This window comes from Microcaecilia unicolor, chromosome 3 (genome assembly GCF_901765095.1).
Source record: "Microcaecilia unicolor chromosome 3, aMicUni1.1, whole genome shotgun sequence".
NCBI classification, from domain to species: domain Eukaryota; kingdom Metazoa; phylum Chordata; class Amphibia; order Gymnophiona; family Siphonopidae; genus Microcaecilia; species Microcaecilia unicolor.
Window position 1 is genome coordinate 495,904,220 of NC_044033.1, and position 18,613 is coordinate 495,922,832.

Here is an 18,613-nt window from a genome sequence, read left to right on the forward strand (position 1 = left end):
CATTTTCAGTGGCACTCTGTTAGCCCTAAATGGATGATTTAAGCAGCCAAGAGTGATTTATTGCTGGTGAAATCACTTAGAATACTGACCTGGAAATGTTTGACGTGAAAGAAAAGAGGGGAGAGATTAGGGAGAGGTGTATGCAGTGAAAAGGGAGATCGGCTAGAAGCACAGGTAAAACAGTGAGGTGGGGCATGGAGTTGGCAGGTAGGGGGGGGATTTTGGGGCAGTGGGTCTAACAGGATGCCCGGGAGGGTGCTGGGGCAGACACTGGGAATGGTACTAGAGCTGCGGGCAACCCTTCACTACCATCGTTGGTTCACCTTTGCTGCCTTTTCCCACCCTGCCCACGCCTGAGCATCCCTTTACCTCCTAGACAGGCTGTGCATGGCAAAACCTGGGGCCAGGGGTAGCTATAATAAAGCACGCCACATGCATTGCCAATCAATTTTGGGTGATCAATGTACGGTAATGCTAAAATAGTGTCAAAAGATAAATGATCTCCGTCTTGTACTGAGTGGGAGCAGATTTCCTGAGTAAGATGATCTCAGAAATAAAGAATAGTTGTATACTGCAGACCTTGATGGAATGGGATCATCAGGGAGAAAAATTCTTGACTGAAGTAGTGTAGGTGGTTTCCTGGCAACCCACAAAAGATAGGAGACTTTGAGTTACAAGGCCTTTACGGCAACAGGTTATGGTATTAAGGCAGTGGTTTTCCACCCAATCCTTAGAGAGCATCTGGCCAGTCTGGTTTTCAGGATATCCACAATGAATATGCATGAGGTAGATTTGCATGCACTGTCTTCTTGGTATGCAAAACTCTCTCTCATGCGTATTCATTGTAGATATCCTGAAAACCTGGCTGGCCAGGTGATCTGGATTAAGGCATTAGCACAGGCATAAACTGATGTGTGATTGAAAGGCTACCAACCAGTAGGTAGGCAGTTAGTTGTTAAGGATATGAAGGAATCAAGGAATAGACAAATATTTGCTTCTGTAAATGTACAGTTTGATGATGGATGCTGCAGCCACAATAAATTCAACTTTCTTCATTGAATTGTGTCGTGAGAGCCCTTAATACAGAGTATCAAACTTTTGGAAAAGAATGATGGGTAGTGGGGGAGGGGGAAGAGGGAGTGGTTAGGATGGAAAAGAAAGATACCAATGCCACCTACTCTGAGTTCCTTGATAAAACAAGTCTATGATTTAAAAGGAAATGCCAATAAGTTAAGTTTTCCATGGCCAAAAAATCAAAAGGATCGTTCCATATTTTAAAGAAATAGGTACATAAGTACATAAGTATTGCCATACTGAGACAGACCAAAGGTCCATCAAGCCCAGCATCCTGTTTCCAACAGTGGCCAATCCAGGTCACAAATACCTGGCAAGATCCCAAAAAAGTTCAAAACATTTTATACTGCTTATCCCAGAAATAGTGGATTTTCCCCAAGTCCATTTAATAATATTCTATGGACTTTTCCTTAGGAAGCCGTCCAAACCTTTTTAAAACTGCGCTAAGCTAACCGCCTTTACCACATTCTCTGGCAACGAATTCCAGAGTTTAATTACAAGTTGAGTGAAGAAAAATTTTCTCTAATTTGTTTTAAATTTACTACATTGTAGCTTCATTGCTGAGTAGCCTAGTGGTTAGTGCAGGACTTTGATCCTGGGGAACTGAGTTCAATTTCCACTGCAGCTCCTTGTGACTCTGGGCAAGTCACTTAACCCTCCATTGCCCCTGGTACAAAATAAATACCTGAATATATGTAAATCACTTTGAATGTAGTTGCAAAAACCCCAGAAAGGCGGTATATCAAGTCCCATTTCCCTCCCTTCACCCCCCCTAGTCCTAGTATTTTTGGCAAGTGTAAACAGACGCTTCACATCTACCTGTTCAACTCCACTCATTATTTTATAGACCTCTATCATATCTCCCCTCAGCCACCTGATGTTTCTCTCTTTTGTGTTTAATTAACAATATTACAAGTTTCATCAAGTACATAAGTAATGCCACACTGGGAAAAGACCAAGGGTCCATCGAGCCCAGCATCCTGTCCACGACAGCGGCCAATCCAGGCCAAGGGCACCTGGTGAGCTTCCCAAACGTACAAACATTCTATACATGTTAGTCCCGGAATTGTGGATTTTTCCCAAGTCTATTTAGTAGCGGTTTATGAACTTGTCCTTTAGGAAACCGTCTAACCCCTTTTAAAAACTCTGCCAAGCTAACCGCCTTCACCACGCTCTCCGGCAATGAATTCCAGAGTTTAATTACGTATTGGGTGAAGAAATATTTTCACCGATTTGTTTTAAATTTACTACACTGTAGTTTCATCGCAAGCCCCCTAGTCCTAGTATTTTTGGAAAGTGTGAACAGACGCTTCACATCCACCTGTTCCACTCCACTCATTATTTTATAGACCTCTATCATGTCTCTCCTCAGCCGTCTCTTCTCCTCATCAGAATGCAATGCCTGGATAAGATAATCATAAATTTAGTCACTTTGACTATCTGACTGAAACTCAATGAAGGTACTGTATTTGCATCACATTATAAAGTGCCAGAAAGGAAATATTAATTGAGAGACTTTAAATGCTACACTGCACTAAAAAGAGTGTTTATTATGTTTTGTGTATACAGTATCAAACCATATACATTATAAATAAAATTTGAGAATGTTATTTGATGTATTTAAAAAAAAAAAGTGTGGTAGACACTGAAAGCAGCATTTCAACCATGATGTTTTCTCTTGCAACATTTTTAAAAACACATTTTTTAAAGTAGATAAGGAAACCATTTAATTTTATTTATAGGCTCCATGATTTTAAGATCTGAATCTTCAGTTTCCAATCAGTTTGAACATCAGGACCAACTTTAAAACACAATTTTAGAAATCACTACTGTATGGCACACACACACATTTAAAAAAAATGTATGAAAAATTGATTAAAGTAAAGAATAAGTTCATTTTCTGTGCACCACAAATTGCTATATACAGTATAATTTACAATTGAAAGTGGAGTGCTGATGCTGAGACCAGCTCTTTAAAAGTTATAATATGATTGTAAATTATGCACCAAGTGCTCAGTGAAAACTAAGAAATGTTTAATTCCAAAACCACTTTTCAAGGTCACTGATAGACTTGTATTCTTGGTGCCTTTTCACGTGGTCACAGGCAAGACATGCGTGCGATTCCCAGAATCGAGGCAGGTTCACTGTAAAATATTTCTTCCATTTAAAATAGCTGAGGTACATCTCATTGTGTTTGTTCAGAATCAGAAGGTAATCTGCTAATTCTCTTGGGGAGAGAAAATCTTCTACGTGGATGAACGAATCTGCTGGAATGTAATTCTCATAGTTTTCTCTAGACGGGCCCAACACAATGGGAACGGACCCTGCTAGCAAAGCATTGTATAGTTTTTCAGTGATATAGTCTTTGTGGATTGAATTTTCAAATGAAAGGTAAAATTTACAAGTTGAGATGGTTGGGATCAAATTTTTATCGCTTAAATATTCTCCAAAAGCTTGTCCATAAGTTTGGATCTCGATGTATTTGTTTAGTTCATTGTAATACTTCACCCGGGCGTGGTCAGGATTCCAGTTACTTACAACCCAACACGCTAGCTTATCTTTGCTTGGCACATCAAACTCAAAAGGATTTGTATGAACGATCATAAAGCCATAAGGCACTTGAATATCGGAATCACGCCTATAAGTCAAGGATAGGTTAAAAAGGTGTTCAATGCCACTTTTCTGCGGCGTATGAGTTGGAGACTCCAGGTTCATCCATATCCATTTCTGGAAGGCTGGTCTGACTTGCTGCGGTAAATTGGTCAAATCCCAACTAATGTCCCTGTGGTGAATAAGAACCGCATGTGACCTGTTGTATAATGACCGATCAGTAGTTAGGTGGCACCCATCAATACTGAAGAGTGAACGACAAGATTTCAGCTCAAAGGTCTGCCCGAAAGGCCACACCCAAATCAGAACAATTGTTTCGTTAAAATAATCACCCTTTGAGGAAAAGAAGCTCTTCATTTTCAGAACAGAGCTGGTAGAGTCTATGGGACTGGAGATCCAGTTGTTTGTTGGTTTTATGTAGATGAGCAAACATACCATGAAACAACCCAGAACGATGCAGATAATTAAAAATGGCCGGAAAATTCCTTTAGATGTTGAGGTCATAATTTGCCCTGGAAAACAAATGAAAATCTCAATCAGAAGATGCAAAATCTATTAACTCGTATTAATAATAAGCAAAAAAAAAAACAAAACACATGTTAAAACTCCCAGATTTGTAAACGTATGAATATCCATTTTTAAAAGACGTTTTCAGCTTTCATAACAATGGGCAAAACATTTTTTTCTTCCTTTTACTTTATTCTATTTATATAGCACCTTTGATCAAAAGGAAATAAAAAAAAATAAATAAACAGATGATAAAACATAGGAGTTGAAGAGTGATTAGAGATACCTTGGTGGGACAGTGCAACAATAATTAATAGTCCTGGAACTGTAAATATGCAACCACATCCAAAGCAGTTTATTTGGGGCAACGGAGAGTTAAGTGACTTTTTACCCAGAGTCACAAGGAGCTGCAGTGGGAATTGATCCCAGTTCCCCAGGACTGAAATCCGCTGCACTAACCACTAGGCTACACCTCCACTCCGAATAGGGATGATTGAAGGGAGGTTTCAAGAATTTGCAGGGAAAAAAATTGAGTAGTTTCATAAAGAAATAGGAGAGACCAGGAAAAGGATACCCAGGATCAGTACTATGAAGAAAAAATGAAACAGAAAATTTGACAGAATAAAAAAAAAATTAAAAGAGAATAAACATATTGATTAAATACTGAAATGAGGAGGATAAAGGCACAGAATACAATTTATGTTATTATGATAATCCTATGTATGTATGTATGTATTTGCTAAAATATTTATATTGTACCTTCATGGATATAAGTGGATAACAAACCACACAAAATTCCAAATAACAACAGTGACTAATAGCTTAACAAATAGTACAGCATAAAATACGCAAACATAAAAACAAAATAAGCACCAGCAGACATTCCTGCTTAATACCACAACATGCCACTATCCACTCAGATTCAACCAATGCTACTATTCATATGGAGAAAATGACTGCCTTGCTTTCAGTGTGGTAAAGAGAACATGACAAGAATTGTGTGAGAAGCAAGGAGCATTAAAGAAGACATAAACTATGGAATTTAGTTTGAGCTGAAGAAGTAAAAAAACAAACAAACGGTGAGACCCTAGGCCTAGTGTTAAAAGAATGTAGCATGACAGAATGAGAAGAATGGTTGCATGTGGTGTATATCACAACATGCTACGATCCACCCAAATTTAACAAAAGCCATTATTCATACAGAGAAAAAGCTTGCCTTGTTTTCAGAGTGGTATATAAAAAAATCTAGGAACGTTAAATAGGAAATAAACTGTGGATGTTTGTTTGAGCTGACGAGGAAAGCAAAAAAGGAGAGATCACATATTTCGAAGCCCTTAAGACTTACAAAGTTCCATTGTAACCCATGGAACTTTGTAAGTCTAAGTGCTTTGAAAATGAGCCTCATGGAGGGGCATAATCGAACGAAAACGTCTATCTCCATGGGCGTTTATCTCCGAGAACAGGTCCGTGAAGGAGCGGACCGAACCGTATTTTCAAAAAAAAATAGACGTCCATGTTTTATTCGACAATTTGTGAGCTGGGCGTTTTTGTTTTTCAGCGATAATGGGAAATGAAAGTGCACAGCTCAAAAACGAATAAATCCAAGGCACTTGTTCTTGGGAGGGGCCAGGATGCGTAGTGCACTGGTCCCCCTCACATGCCAGGACACCAACCGGGCACCCTAGGGGCACTTTTACAAAAACAAAAAAAAAGGTAAAAGAGCTCCCAGGTGCATAGCACCCTTTCCTTGTGTGTTGAGCCCCCCAAATCCCCCTCAAAACCCACTGCCCACAAGTCTACACCATTACTATAGCCCTAAGGGGTGAAGGGGAGCACCTACATGTGGGAACAGTGGGTTTGGGGGGGGGGGGGGGTTGGACGACTAAGCATTAAGCAGCACAATTGTAACAGGTAGGGGGGATGGGCCTGGGTCCACCTGCCTGAAGTCCACTGCACCCCCTAACAACTGCTCCAGGGACCTGCATACTGCTGCCAGGGAGATGGGTATGACATTTGAGGGTGAAAATAAAAAGTTGTGAAACATCATTTTTTTGTGGTGGGAGGGGGTTAGTGACCACTGGGGGAGTCAGGGGAGGTCATCCCAGATTCCCTCTGGTGGTAATCTGGTCATTTAGGGCACTTTTTGGGGCCTTATTCGTGAAAAAACAGGGTCCAGGAAAAGTGTCCTAAATTCTCGGTAAAAACGCATATTTTTTTCCATTATCGGCGAAAGGCGCCCATCTCTGATTGCCCGATAACCACGCCCCAGTTCCGCCTTCAACACGCCTTTGACACGTCCCCATCAACTTTGTCCGCATCCGCGACGGAGTGCAGTTGAAAACGTCCAGATTCGGCTTTCGATTATACCGCTTTATTCGTTTTTGTAAGATAAACGTCTATCTCCCGATTTGGGTCACAATATAGGCGTTTTTCTATTTCGATTATAAGCTGGACAGTAACATAGTAGATGACGGCAGAAAAAGACCTGCACGGTCCATCTAGTCTGCCCAACAAGATAAACTCATATGTCATAGGTCTAGTGTGTTTATGCAGCTTTATTAAACGGGCCTCTTTATTAGCAAATGGTGAAAATTGAAAGTGGACAATTAACGGTTAATAATTACCAGGTAACAGTAGTTTAACATTTATGCTACCTAAAGAAGCTCCCCATATAACATATAGGGCCAGATTCTATACATGGTACCTGAAATGTCCTCACAGAATGTAATTCCACAGAATATTCTGTAAGCAGCGTCTTTATATTTAGGCGTACTATATAGAATACACAAATAGAATGTTAGGTATTATTAGGAAAACAAAAATGAGGATGTTATAATGCCTTTGTATCGCACCTCAAACATTGTGTTCAATTATGGTCACTGCATGTCAAAAAAGATATAGCGGAATTAGAAAAGGTGCTAAGAAGGGCAGCGAAAAATTATTTAGGGGATGGGACGACTACCCCATAAGGAAAGGATAAAGCAGCTAGGGCTCTTCAGCTTGGAGAAAAGACAGCTGCAGGGAGATATGATAGAGATCAATAAAATAATGACTGGAGTGGAACAAGTAGACGTGAATCGCTTGTTTACTCTTTCCAAAAATACTAGGACTAGGGGGCACACAATGAAGCTACAAAGTAGTAAATTTAAAATGAATTGGAGAAAATATTTCTTCACTCAACGTGTAATTAAACTCTGGAATTCGTTGCCAGAGAATGAAGTAAAAGCAGTTAGCTTAGCGGTGTTTAAAAAAATGGTTGGATGGCTTCCTAATGGAAAAGTCAATAGACCATTATTAAAATGGACTTGGGGAAAATCCATTGCTTATTTAAGCAGCATAAAATGTATTCTACTGTTTGGGGATCTTGACTGGTACTTTGTGACCTAGATTGGCTACTGTTGGAAACAGGATGCTGGGCTTGATGGACCTTCGGTCTGTCCCAGAATGGCAATACTTCTGTACTTATGGTATCACAGCGCTTAAAACTATGCGCATCCATTTATACCAAGGGAAACATGGTGCAAATGCCAGTACGTAGATTTAGGTGCACAGGGGCATATTCTATAACAGTGAGTGTAAATTTTGGAATGCCCATGAAATGTCCATTTCTCCACCCATAACCACACCCCTTTTTGGATGCACGCATTAGAATTTTAGCGCAGTGTGTTACAAAATTTGCTTAGTGAGTTGTGTAAGTAAATTCTAATTATTGCCAATTAGTGCTCATTATTGCTTGTTAAGACCTGTCATCAACGCTGATTAGCTTGTTAAGCCGATGAAGTTACTTGCATTGTTATAGAATGCGCCTGGATTTTGGCACAGAATGCTAGGCATAATATGTATAGAATCTGGGGGATAATCCATATGTTATAAATAGATATACAGATAATACACCAATGTTATAGAATAATGCAAATATTATAACATAATCCTTTCCCACGTGCTAGGACCACCATTGCAGCCGTAAAAATGGCCTTTTGTATTTTTTTTATATTAATGCCCATGTGCTATTAACATACTTTACCATATGAGCACTTACCACCAAACATTTTGTAGGCGAAGGGCTCACATGCTATCCATACGTTAAACAGTGGTAATGTAGCTGTGCTAACTGATTAGCACAGGAATGCCCATTCTTCACTCCCTGACCTGTCCCCTCAAAAAAACATTTTTGTAGCAGGCAATTAGTGTGTGCAGATTTTGCAGTTACAGCTTGGCCTGTGGCGTGACATTTTAAGTGGCGTTAGGCACACTTTAGCGCCTAATGCAGATTAGTAAAATGGGCCCCTAAGTTTGATTAAGTGATTACGGAGCTCATTTTCAAAAGAAAAAAAACACGTCTAAAAAGTGACATAAATCTGCAATTGGTTGTTTTTCTCACCAAAACATCCAAATTGGTAGTTTTTCCAAACCCATTTTTAGACGTTTTTCTATTAAGTCCGTCAGAACATAGTAACATAGTAGATGACGGCAGAAAAAGACCTGCACGGTCCATCCAGTCTGCCCAACAAGATAAACTCATATGTGCTACTTTTTGTGTATACCTTACCTTGATTTGTACCCATCCTTTTCAGGGCACAGACCGTATAAGTCTGCCCAGCACTATCCCCGCCTCCCAACCACTAGCCCCGCCTTCCACCACCGGTTCTGGCACAGAGTGTATAAGTCTGCCCAGCACTATCCCCACCTCCTAACCACCAGTCCCGCCTCTCACCACTGGCGTTCAAATCATAAAGGGGCGTGTCAGGGGTGTGCTAAGGGCGGCAGAGACGTAGCCAGACACCCAATTTTGGGTGGGCCTGGGCCCAACATGGGTGGGCAGAAGAACTCTACCTTGTCCCACAAGTGATTTGGTCTCTCCCTTTCTCACCTGGATGCCATATGGTCTCTCAAATATCCCCCTCCCCCGCATACATTTTAAGTAGCAGATTTTCACCAGCAGCGAGTAGCAACTAATACACATTGCTCATGTTGGCCCCACAGCCTTCCCTCTGATGCAACTTCCTGTTTCCGTACAGGCGGGAATACATCAGAGGGAAGGCTGTGGGGCCAGTGTGAGCAGTATGTATCAGTCTCTGCTCGCTGCAGGTAAAGATCTGCTATTTACAAGGTATGCAGGAGGGACAACTGTTGGAGTTTTTGGCTGGTGAGGCTTGGGGATCCTAGCCAGCCACATCATAGATGTGCTGCTACTGGGTGGGCCTGAACCCAAAGTGGGTGAGCCTAGGCCCACCCAGGCCCACCCTTGGCTACGCCACTGAAGGGCGGGATCTCGGTGTTCCTAACGCTTGGATGTTTTTCAGCCATATTGGAACAAAACAAAAGTGTCCAGGACTAAAATTAAGACCTTTTTGAGCTAGTCCTGTTTTTATAATGAATAAGACACAAAAGGGTGCCCTAAATGACCAGATGACCACTGGAGGGGTGACCTCCCAATACCCTCCCAGTGGTCACTGACCCCTCCCATCCCCCACAAACATGAATACAAATATGATTTAGCACCCTCTAACACAGCCTCAGATGTTAGAGCGAGTTCTATGAGAGGAGCATGCAGGTCCCTGGAGTAGTGGTGTAGTGGTCAGTGCAGTGCATCATGGAGTGGGGGACTCTGGTCCATATCTCCCTCTACCTGTCACATCTGTGGGGGGAAATTGTAAGCCCTCCAAAACTCACCAGAAACCCACTGCACCCACATATAGGTGTCCCCTTCACCCATAAGGGCAATTGTAGTCAGGGCCGGTCTTAGGCAGGGGTGACAGGAGCAGCCACAGGGTCTCGCGCTCCCGGGGGCCCCGCGGCGGCTTTGGCATTTCCCTCCTGCTCCTACTACTGGTGATCTAACTGCTTTGTCTCTCCTCCACTGAGCCGCTGGTGTAGTGGATTCTTCGGGGCAGGAAAGATCCCCAGTCTTTTCTGCCCGCTGTCACTGACCCTCTTCCTGCTGCATCACCTTTTAAAAATGGCTGCCGAGACTTCCAGCGGTGGCCTTGCGAGACTTCTGCTGAAGTTTTGCGAGGCCGCTGTTGGAAGTCTCTGCCCCCACCGAACTGGTCTGGACAGGGCCCCGCAATTGCTAAGATCGGCCCTGATAGCAGTGGTGAACAGTTGCAGAAAGTGAGTTTTTGGGGGCTCAGCAGAAAAGATAAGGGAGCAACGGTGAGTTGTGTGCATGTTTATGAAGTCCACTGCAGTGCCCATTAGGGTGCCTCATTTATCTCCTGGGATGTCTGGGACACCAGTCTACTAAAAATGCTGGCCCCTCCCACATCCCAATGGCTTGATTTTCTATGTTTTTCACTTGGACTTTTTTTTTTTTTAATGGACCGAAAAAAACCAAAATGTCCAAAGCACAAAACCTTGTTAGAAACAGTATTTTTGAAAACAAAAGGTAGACTTTTTTTCTTTTATGAAAATGGACTTCTTTCCTATTCAGATTTGGATGTTTTTTTTTTTGCAAAACATCTAAAGTCGAACTTAGATGTCATATCAAAAATGTCCCTCCATGTAGGGGTCCTTTTACTAAGGCGCATTGAAAAATGGCCTGTGCTAATGTAGGCATGTGTTTTGGGCACGTGCAGATCCATTTTTCAGCGTGACTGTAAAAAAGGCCTTTTAAAGATTTTTTGCCAAAAATGGACATGCAGCTAAATGAAAATTGTCACACGTCCATTTTGGGTCTGAGACCTTACCACCAGCCATTGACTTAGCGGTAAGGTCTCATGCGTTAACTATATGATAATCGCCTATGCGTGTCAAATTAGAGTTACCACCTGATTTTCGCCACGCCCTAGGTGGGTTACAAGAAAAACAAACATAATAAAATGACAAAATCATATACAAAAACATAATCATCATATAATTCTATCACCTTCATAAAATAAAAACACTGGATTAAAACCCAAAGTATGTCTGTGCAAACAAGAGTGCTTTAAACTGTTTCTTAAAAATGTCAATCCTCTGCAGCAGATGAAGTCGAAGCGGTAGATCATTCCACCCCACTATGGCCAGCATAAGATAATGCTACCTTTGCTACAACAGAAGAGTGCAGGCACTAGAGAATGACACGGGGATACAATTTGTCCCCGTGGGTTCTGTCTCCATCCCTGTCCTGTTCCCGCAGGCCCCATCCCCGCATGTTCTGTCCCCATCCCCGTGAGCTCTGTTCTCATCTGCAAAAGCCTCGAACACTTATGATTTTATATTTAAATCTTTTTATTATAGTATAAAAAGGAACAATATACTGTGCAACTGCTGTGTATAAATTACAAATAGAAAACAATAATAACAATGAGCAGCTATAATAAACTCTTCCATCACCACCACCACCCTCTACCCTTCCAACCCCAACATTAGCTGACTTCAACTATCCCAAGGAATCGTAATCCACCCTGTTAAAATGTCCAGGGGTACAAAATACAACCCGTTCTGTATGCCCTAGAGTTGAGAAATATACCCTCACTGTTATGATTTTTTAATCTGTGGATGAATAAGAAGTCATCAACAATCTCAGAATTCAGTCTAGCTCTCCTGTCTTCCACAGTCCCTCCTGCAATAGAAGATGTCTTCTTTGAAGATGTGCTGGTATCAGGATATACAGGATCCCCCATGCAAATTTTGCTAGCTGTGGCCAGCAAGTTTGCTTGTTTTTCCAAAAAAAATAAAAATATTGTCATCTGCATCAATCAAAGATAAATAACAGTCCAGTTCATTAACAGGCTTCAAAGTGGAAAGTGACACAGGGACAAAGTTTGTCCCTCGTCCTCACGGGCTCTGTCCCCATCCCAGCCCCATCCCCATGGGCTCTGTCCCCATCCCCGCGGTTACTGCGGGTCCCCGACCCCATGTCATTCTCTAGCAGGCACTTAAATGATGGAACAATCAAGTGGTGCTGTGTATTTTCAGAGCGCAATACTCACATAGGCTTGTAATACTGCAGTACCTTCCTAAATTCAGCATCCCTCAAAAATTATTAAAAAAAAAAGGAGAGTTTGAAAGATTGAAGCAATGCATTTCATGATCGATATTTGTGAGTACTGCTGGGATTGTTACGTAGTTTATCATGTCAAGGAAGACAGTGAAATGTAGTCTGGAGTTACTATTTGTAGGTTAAAATCATAAATAATCATTAATTTAGAGAAACATAGGGCTACCTCTGTAACAAGATCCAGGCATTCTTACAAGATGTGTTGTTTTAAGGTGTTTTTTTAACATTACAAGCAGTTAAACTGGCAGGATTAAAAGGTGAGGACTCTGTGTAATTCTTTTGTGTTCCTTGCCAGCTCCACTCCTTGTCAATGCAGGTACTTTCGCCCAAGAGGAAGAGAGAAATTTTGAGCCACTGGTTTGTACCTGAGTAACTGCTTGAGTTAGATAATAAACAAAATAGGTGACAGTATGATCCCTTAGATACCCCTGCAGGTCAGTGCCCAAGATGATGACGAGCAGCTGCAGAACACAATGGACTGCTGTCTGCCTGATACATAATATTTGAACCATATGAAAAGTGTGACACCGATAGCTGTTTCTACCAGATGTACAAGCATGCAATTCCAGAGTTGAAAGCCTGCTAAGAAATCCAGCAGCACTGGTTGCTTAGTTACCTGGGTAAAAATCATTTGAAAACTGCTTCCAGTGAGTTCAGATTTCAGTAACTGCAAGCAGTTTGAAGGTTCACAGGTGATTTCAAAACACACTCCCCTTTTGAAAAGTCTGCTGTCACCAATTCTAAGAAGGTAAAGAATGCACCAGGATTTCCAAATGAAATCCCAGCACATAGTTTAATTGTATCAACCCATTCCCGTTCATCCCCTTTTCCCTGTAAGTATGTGCACTGTGGAAACTCACAATATCAATACAAAATACATTTCACTAAAATCGTGCTCAGTTCTTACTCAGGGCAAGAGTTATTTTATATATCTATGTATATATATATATGCAGTGGTGTACCAAGGGGGGGGGGGGGTGGGGGCGGTCCGTCACGGGTGCACGCCGCTGGGGGGTGTCGCGGCACGTGCCTGCTGCGAGAGTTCGCTAACTTCTCTCGTTCACTGCAGCTCCCTCTGCCCTGGAACAGGTTACTTCCTGTTCCGGGGCAGAGGGAGCTGCAGCGAACGAGCAAAGTTAGTAAACTCGTAGCAGGCGTGCGCTGCGGCACCCCCCCCCCCCAGCGGCATACACCCGGTGGGGGCTCTTTCGCGGGGGGGGTGTCTTTCGCCGGGGGGCCGCGCTGCATCGGGGGAGGGGCACTGCACCCGGAGGGCGGGGCGCTGCCCCGGGTGTCCGCCCCCCTAGGAACGCCACTGTATATATGTATCTATCTATCTACTTAACATTTCTATAGCGCTACAAGGCATATGCAGCGCTGTACACCATACACAGAAGACAGTCCCTGCTCAAAGAGCTTACAGTCTAGATAAGACAGGTAAACAGACAGAACAATTAAGGGTAAAGGGAATAAAGAGAGATGAGGATAAAGGACAGGGTAAGTGAGATAGATAGATAGATAGATAGATAGATAGATAGATAGATAGATAGATAGATAGATAGATAGATAGATAGATAGATATACAATTTACAACATTTTTATCCCACATTATCCTGAAAACAAGCTCGAGTTCAATGTGTCTTACAGTATAGATTAAAAATACAGGGGGTCTTTTATGAAGCGGTTGCCCAATGTGGGTTTACCACTCATTAATCCAGAACTACTGCCAGGCTACTACAGCAACCTGGCCGTAGTTCCCACCCCCCCCCAGCACAAACAGGTCGTGGCCTTTATGCGATAGACTGGCCTTGCCTATACTAATCACAGCTATTGAAATAAGCATATTTATACGGAGATTTCTTTTGCTAATATTCTGCCACGAATACTGAGAAACTATTGTCAAAAAATATTCATAGCTGGGTTAAAAAAAAAAAACTTCTGCTGCTGCTGACTAGTACTGATGACTGATTATTCACAGCAGGTGCAAACAGTTGCAGGATGCCGCTAGAAGTACCAGACTCTCACAAATATAATATATTGTGCTTTTAGAGATTCCTCTTGGCAGTGCTCATGGGCATTTTCTTCCCTTTCCATGTCTATTCTTGGCATTTTATAACAGAAATCAACAAAGCAAACCCACTGGCAGTAGCTAATTCAGCTTTTATTTTTACTACTCAGAATAAGCCAAAAAAAAAAAAAAAAAAAACAAAGAAAAAGAAAAGCAAACGCAACCCCCTCCCCCTCAAAAAAAAACAAAACCCAAGAACATCCCAGTTGACCTGTAGTTGGCCTCTTCAAAATCTTCCACCCAGTGACCATGTACACTGCTTTCACAGACTTACAAAACCGTCTTGTTCACTGCACATCTGTCCTACTAGCTTCACTACCATAGGTCTTTCTTCTTTTAAAAAATTTCTCTCAGCATCTGATGTCTCATTGTTAAACAAATACCGTATTTTTCGGGCTATAAGATGCACCGGACCATAAGATGCACCTAGGTTTTAGAGGAGGGAAATAGGAAAAAAAAATTTTCCTTTTTCCCTCCTCTAAAACCTAGGTGCTCCGGTGCGTCTTGTCCGAATCCCTCCCTCCGAGTTCAGGATCGCCCTCCCCCCCGGTCCTGTCACCACTTCTCCCTACTCACATCACGCGATCTTCCCTGGTGGTCTAGTGGTCGAGAATTGAAGTCTCGGCGGCCATTTTGAATCTCGCCGAGACCGTCAGGCTGCATAAAGGAGGACGGAGAGCAGCGCGCTGGGCAGGAAAGAGGGGGCTCTTTCCTGCCCCGACGTCACTAGACCACCAGGGAAGATCGCGTGACGTGAGTAGGGAGAAGTGGTGACAGGGCCGGGGGGAGGGCGATCCCGAACTCGGGGGGAGGGAGGGCGAGCAGGCGATCCCGAACTCGGAGGGAGGGAGGGAAATCTCTACCTTCGGACTATAAGACGCACCCCCCATTTTTCTCCCAAATTTGGGGGGAAAAAGTGCGTCTTATAGTCCGAAAAATACGGTATATGGCTGTAATCATACAAAACATGACAGGCACGGGGCTCTTTACTCAAGATAAATGTTCATGTAGTTGGTTGAGCTATTCAGTTATCTTGACCATTTTGCAGTTACTTTTTTTTTTTTTTTTTATACCAGCAAAAATAAACTCCTTCATAGGCGCCCGGTATAAGAGGCTTGGGCAGGCTAAGCCTCCCCTGCTGTTGCTCTGAGAGGTTTAAATTGTTGGTTTACCTCCATCCTCACAGCAGGAGCTGCAGTGAAAGCCCTCTAGCCTTGTGTAACCAATTGTAGAAATTGGTTTACGGTTTGTTTACCTAACTGCTGGGAGAGCAGGGGGAGGGGGGGGGGGTTGGCTGGGTTGCCAGGGAGATATTTAACCAGGATGACTTCCTGACCTGCACTGAGCAGAATCGGACAACCAGACAACAAAGGTAGAAAAGATTTTATTTTCATTATAGTGTTTGGAATATGTCCACTTTGAGAATCAGGTGCTCAACATTAAAAGCTTATATTTATTTACTTATTTATGGCATTTTATCCCACATTAAACATGAATTAGGGTGTTTTGTGGCTCTACATGAGAATTGTGATGATATGATCCCTTGTTTCATATTGTTGACGGTCTGCGTTTTCCCTATGGGTGGTATATTGGTGTACTAGGTCTGCCCAGTGTAATATTTATGGTACAGTAAGGTTCTGAGTGTGTTTTTGCACAAAGTTGTGCATAGTGTTTTGCAGTTGAGTGATTGTGCTTAGAATATGCTTTGACTAACCACTTTATTCTTTGACATATGATACATATCTAATATCTAAATTTAATAAAAGGTATTAATTGGACTTTTATTTTTATTTATTTATTTTTTCTGTGTGTTATCAGACAGTTATGGATTTAAGCTCCACCCCTAGCCCCACCCCCTAACCCGCCCCCTTTAGCCTCCCCAAACAGTTGGGCCACCGACCGCCTATGAACTCCTTCACTGTCAAAATCAACATGTTAAAAATCTGAAAACTTATTATCAGTGGAGTTAATTTTTGTGATTTGATGACTGCGCATTGATACCGGCAAAAGGCAGTAAAGGGCAGTACGAGCTACTCTCTTACAACACTTATTCTCCTTACCCCCTCCATCACATCTCCTTTATCACCCCCCTCAAAGAGATCTCCATCCCTATACCACCCCCAAAGTGGTCACCATCCTGATCAGCTACCCCCCCCCCCACTACTACAAAGATGTCATCAACCTGATCAACAACCCTCCAAAAGAGGTCTCCTTCCCAGTGGCATAGCCACAAGTGGGCCTTTGTGGGCTGGGGCCCACCCACTTAGGGCTCAGGCCCACCCAACAGTAGCACACATTTAGTGGTAGCTGGTGGGGATCCCAAGCTCCGCCAGCTGAAGATCTCCTCCTGATGGTGCTGAAAACATTGCTCTCCACTTCAGAAGTCTGAGCTTCCTAAGCTGCTGATACTGGCACCTGCGCATGCTTAGTTTTCAGCGCATGCCTGCTGCAGGCTGCCAAACTAGGGAGCAGTGTTTTCCTGCCAGCTGAGATATTTTTTTTAAGTTGGTGGGAGGGGGGGGGGGGGGGAGAACACTTGGTGCCCACCCACTTCTTGTCTAGACCCACCCAAAATCTGCTGTCTGGCTACGCCCCTGAGTCCTTCCAATCACAAGCCTCCCAATCGCAAACCTCCCACTATATCAAGTGACCCTGGAACACAAACCTCCAGAGCTGTTCCCTCCTCAGACCATCTCCTCTGTCTAATCCCCTCTTTTGCAACACAAGCCCATCCCCTCTTGACTCTCCCCTTTGATTACACACCCCTTCCAGCCATCCTGTCTCTTTCCTCCGCTCACCTCTGGGACCTACCCAGAGGAATGTGTGTGTGTGTGTGTGGGGGGGGGGGGGGGGGTCAGAATCAATCCCCTTCTACTCCTGCTCCATCTGGGCCTGGCAGCCAAAATGGTGCCCGTGACCCCTGGTAGTAGTACAGTGAGACTATCACAAGGGTCACTGGTGCCATTTTAAACCTGGCACCAGCAAGAGCAGAAGCAACATGGGATCACTCCTGCCTCAAACCCACTAGGCTTCAGGGATTTTTCAAGGTAAACCTGGAGGGCCTACAAGAGGGTGAGAGAAGGGTATTTGCTCATTGGGGAACATTAAGAGAGGAGGGGGCTTGAATTACGGGGTGTATTCAGTAGGAAAGATTGAATTAAGGGGAATTTGGGAATGGACATCAGATATCAGGAGCCTTCAAGGAAGGGGGTGTGAATGGGCAGGTATCAGGGGGAGCTCACTGTCACTTTGGACAGCCCCTTTAATAAGTGCTCAGGAGCATTAGGTCACGGGCTTTGTGGTCTGATGCTCCAGGGACAGAAAAATAATGCCTGCTTGTTTGCATGTTTTGCATCTCATTACTGTGTAGCCCATGGCACCTAAATATAAAATGCATTACAACAATAGAACATGTTTAGTGCCCTTTAAGTGCCAAATAATGTGCAGTTTGGCCAAATAATGTGTCTTGATAACTACCCCTCTAAATATCAGATTTCTGTGCTACATGGTGTTGAACCAATCACAGGTCAAAAATATACTATTCATCCTACATGTAAAAATTAGAAAACTAAGATAAAATAGTATACAATAAATTTAAAAAATAAATTGACAACAAAAAAGGCAAATCTGCTCTCAGCCCAGCAATGTATATAGAAAAAATAAGTCCAATATAAATAAACAACATATAGGGCTAGATTATATATATATATATATATATATATATATATATATATATATATACGATTTGCCTAAAAAAATCGGTGCTGAAAAAAATACCAGGTAAATGTATGACACTAATAAAAAAATAATATACGTAAATTAGCCTGCAGATTGACTGAAAACATAAGTGTATCAAAAATAGTTAATATCAAATGAATACAACATCAAAAAGTACAAAAACATAATGGCCACTAGATATTTACTGCCAGTGCCCAGACGTGGCCCAGCACTGAATATCCAAGACTAATTTTGCCAGCAGCGGTGAGTGTTAAAAACATGCTAATCACTGAGGGCTGAATATTGAACAGTAAAAATATCTTAAAATTAATGCACCACATAACATGCAGCCAATGTAAGACTAGGAGTAATAAGATCAAAGCACCAGTGAGCAGACAGGCACTAGCATGTTGAACTGCCTGTAATGCTTTTCATGAAGAACTAGGTAGCCCTGCAAACATAGAATTACAGTAATCGAGCAGAAATAACAAGTGGCTAGAGTACCATTCTATAATAACCATCCATCCAGTGGCGTACCAAGGGGGGGGGGGCGGTGGGGGCGGTCCGCCCTGGGTGCACGCTGCTGGGGGGGCTGCCGCGCGCCATGTCGGCTCTTTGTTTTCATGCTCCCTCTGCCCCGGAACAGGTTACTT

General features: G+C 42.7%; 1 protein-coding gene across 3 annotated transcripts in view; it reads right to left on the minus strand.

The window, feature by feature from the left end:
- Window positions 1-2,770: 2,770 nt before the first annotated feature.
- The window catches only part of FUT9 (fucosyltransferase 9), a 193,416-nt gene continuing 177,573 nt past the window's right edge, over window positions 2,771-18,613 (minus strand). For all 3 annotated transcript variants that reach the window (XM_030199086.1, XM_030199085.1, XM_030199087.1), the window contains one exon: window positions 2,771-4,196. In XM_030199086.1, the coding sequence (XP_030054946.1) occupies window positions 3,109-4,188 (1,080 nt within the window). In that variant the 5' untranslated portion in view covers window positions 4,189-4,196 and the 3' untranslated portion in view covers window positions 2,771-3,108. The remainder of the gene's footprint in view (window positions 4,197-18,613) is intronic.